Source organism: Nyctereutes procyonoides, unplaced genomic scaffold (genome assembly GCF_905146905.1).
Source record: "Nyctereutes procyonoides isolate TBG_1078 unplaced genomic scaffold, NYPRO_anot_genome, whole genome shotgun sequence".
Lineage (NCBI taxonomy): Eukaryota > Metazoa > Chordata > Mammalia > Carnivora > Canidae > Nyctereutes > Nyctereutes procyonoides.
The window spans coordinates 67,831,270-67,833,877 of NW_026575146.1; the positions used below are offsets into that span (position 1 = coordinate 67,831,270).

The 2,608-nt window shown below is 47.7% G+C and overlaps 1 protein-coding gene across 1 annotated transcript; it reads right to left on the reverse strand.

The window, feature by feature from the left end:
- Positions 1-525: 525 nt before the first annotated feature.
- Positions 526-1,451, reverse strand: LOC129500051 (olfactory receptor 14A2-like). The gene is given in 2 exon segments (XM_055310191.1): positions 526-905; positions 908-1,451. Coding segments are annotated over 2 exon segments (924 nt in total).
- Positions 1,452-2,608: the final 1,157 nt, after the last annotated feature.

The following is a 2,608-nucleotide window of genomic DNA, read 5'->3' on the forward strand; positions in this document are numbered from 1 at the left end:
GGATGAGAGGGTTGTAGAGGAACCTTCTGAGGAGGTGACATTAGAGCTGAAAACTAAAGGATTATAGGGAGCAAGCCACCTAGGGATCCAGGGAATACACCAGTGCCTGGATATTTTCTGTCTCACTGAGTAGATCTCAGGTAATTATGAAAGTGATGTCCCATCACTTTTGCTATATTCTTTGAGCTAAAAATATATCACAAGTTTCTTTCCTAGTCAGGGGAGCAGATTATACAAGGATGTGATTCATTGGTGATCACCTTGGAGTGTGTCTACCATACCCAAGTGATCACCAAAGATTTGTCTAATCTAACTGGCCCATCACATGCCATGGGCCATGTGATCACCCTTTCTCTTTTTGGACAATTTCTGTCTCTCCCAAGGGTTATGCATTTGACCAAGAGGTTGGTATTCTCAAGTAGAAGAGGACTCTTCCATCCTCAAGGATATGTTGGTAGCACAGCAACTCTCTTCCAAAACCTCTCCCCAAAATGTCTCAACAAAGTAAGGTTTTCTGGGTTCCTCTCATGTCCAGATGCCAAATCCTAAAGTGTACCTAAGGATAAACTTCTGCAGGGCTCCCTTCATGTCCTTGTTCCTCAGGCTGTAGATAAGTGGATTCAGGGTGGGCGTGAGGATGGAGTAGAAGATAGCAGCCATGCGCCCTTACATTGGGGAGTACCTGGTGGCAGGCTGCATATAGGCAGAGCTGCCAGTGCCATAAAACAGGAGAACGGTGGCCAGGTGGGAAGAGCACGTGGAGAAGGCCTTCCAGTGGCTGACTGTGGAGTGAATCTGAAACACTGTGGCCAAGATGCGGACATAGGACAAGACAGTGAGGCCAAAGTAGCTCATGATGATGCAGCCGCTGACTGCAAATCCTGCAGCCTTGTGGGCATCTGTGTCATTAGCAGAGGAATGTCGCAGAAGAAGTGGTCAATCACATTGGGGCCACAGAAGGGCAGGGAGAAGGTGTTGGCTGTGTGGAAGGCAGAGAAAACGAGCCCACTGCCCCAGGCCACTGACACCAGAGAAATGCAGGTCCCCAGGCTCATGGCTTCCCTGTACACCAGGGCCCTGTAGATGGCCAGACAACGATCGAAAGCCATGCAAGTGATGAGAAAACACTCTGTGGACCCAAAGCAGACAAAAGCAAAGAGCTGGAATGCACATGCATGGAGGGAAATCTCGGAGCCCAGCACGGTCACCACTGGGGCCTGGGGCAGGGTGGTGGACATGGAGCAGACATCCACCAAGGACAGATGTTTGAGGAAGAAGTACATGGGTGTGTGCAGGCAGGTGTCGTGTGTCAAGGCAGCCAGGATAGCAATGTTTCCCAAAATCGCAGCCAGATAAACGAGAAGGAAGGTGGCCGAGTCAAGCAGCTGTAACTTGGGCACAGCCGAGAAGCCCCAAAGGAGGAAGACAGATACTGCTGTGAGATTGGTCATGGTCTGCCTTCGGAAAAGCTCCTCAACTGCCGAGCATGCTCAAGGAGAAGCACAAGACAGGAATAATGAGACAATAATCAATACCGAGGAGGAAAAGAAAGGGGGGTGATGTGCATCTGGATGAAACACACATGCACTGTCTTCCCTAGAGGTCTCAAGTTCCAAATGCTTTCAGAGCCCTGGCAGACACATAAATTAGTGAATCTGGCTGTCATGTCCGCACAAGATGTTCTGTTCAAGTGAGACAGCTGCTCTAAGCTCTCGCCAGCTGTCGTTGGTGGACCAAGCACTGCTGGATCCTCTATTTGCCAAGAAAAGCCAGAGTTCCAGATTATTCTTTAAATGTGATATTTCTTGGGCACCGGAGTGGCTCAGTCAGTTGAGTATCTGACTCTGGATTTTGGCTCAGGTCATGATCTCATGGTGGAGTCATGAGATCCCTGGTCAGTGGGGAGTCTTCTTCCCCCCTCTCTCTCTACCCTTCCCCCCTCCCCACTCCTGTACTCTCTCTCAAATAAATAAATAAATAAATAAATAAATAAATAAAATCTTTTTAAATATGTGAAATTTCCTGACTTTTATATGTTGGCAGTAAGTTCAAATTTAAAACACTCTGCATATCAAATGGGACCTCCAGTTTAAGACTTTTGGTCTTGTCATGCATATATATTTTTTAAAGATTTTATTTATTTATTCATGAGAGACACAGAGAGAGACACAGGCAGCGGGAGAAGCAGGTTCCTCACAGGGAGACCGATGCAGGACTTGATCCCGGACCCCAGGATCACACCCTAAGCCAAAGGCAGATGGTCAACCCCTGAGCCACCCAGGCGTCCTTTGTCATGCATATTTGCTCCATAGCTCTGTAGCATCTTAATTATGATACCCAACCCAAGGCCTTCAAATGGTCTGTTTCACCCATGAGACCATGAGCATGGCCACCTGAACAGGTGTCTTTGTGTCCTGGCATCCAGCATAGGAGGTGGTGTATAGCAGAGAAGTAGTGCTTAGGAATATTTCTGCAACCAGACAGCCAGGGTTTGGGTTCTGTGTGAACTTGGACAAATACTAATCTCCCTGAGCCTCAATTTTCTCCTCTATGGAATGGAATAATGTAATGCCGTGAGGATCACTTGAGGTGTTGAAAGAAGCATGTT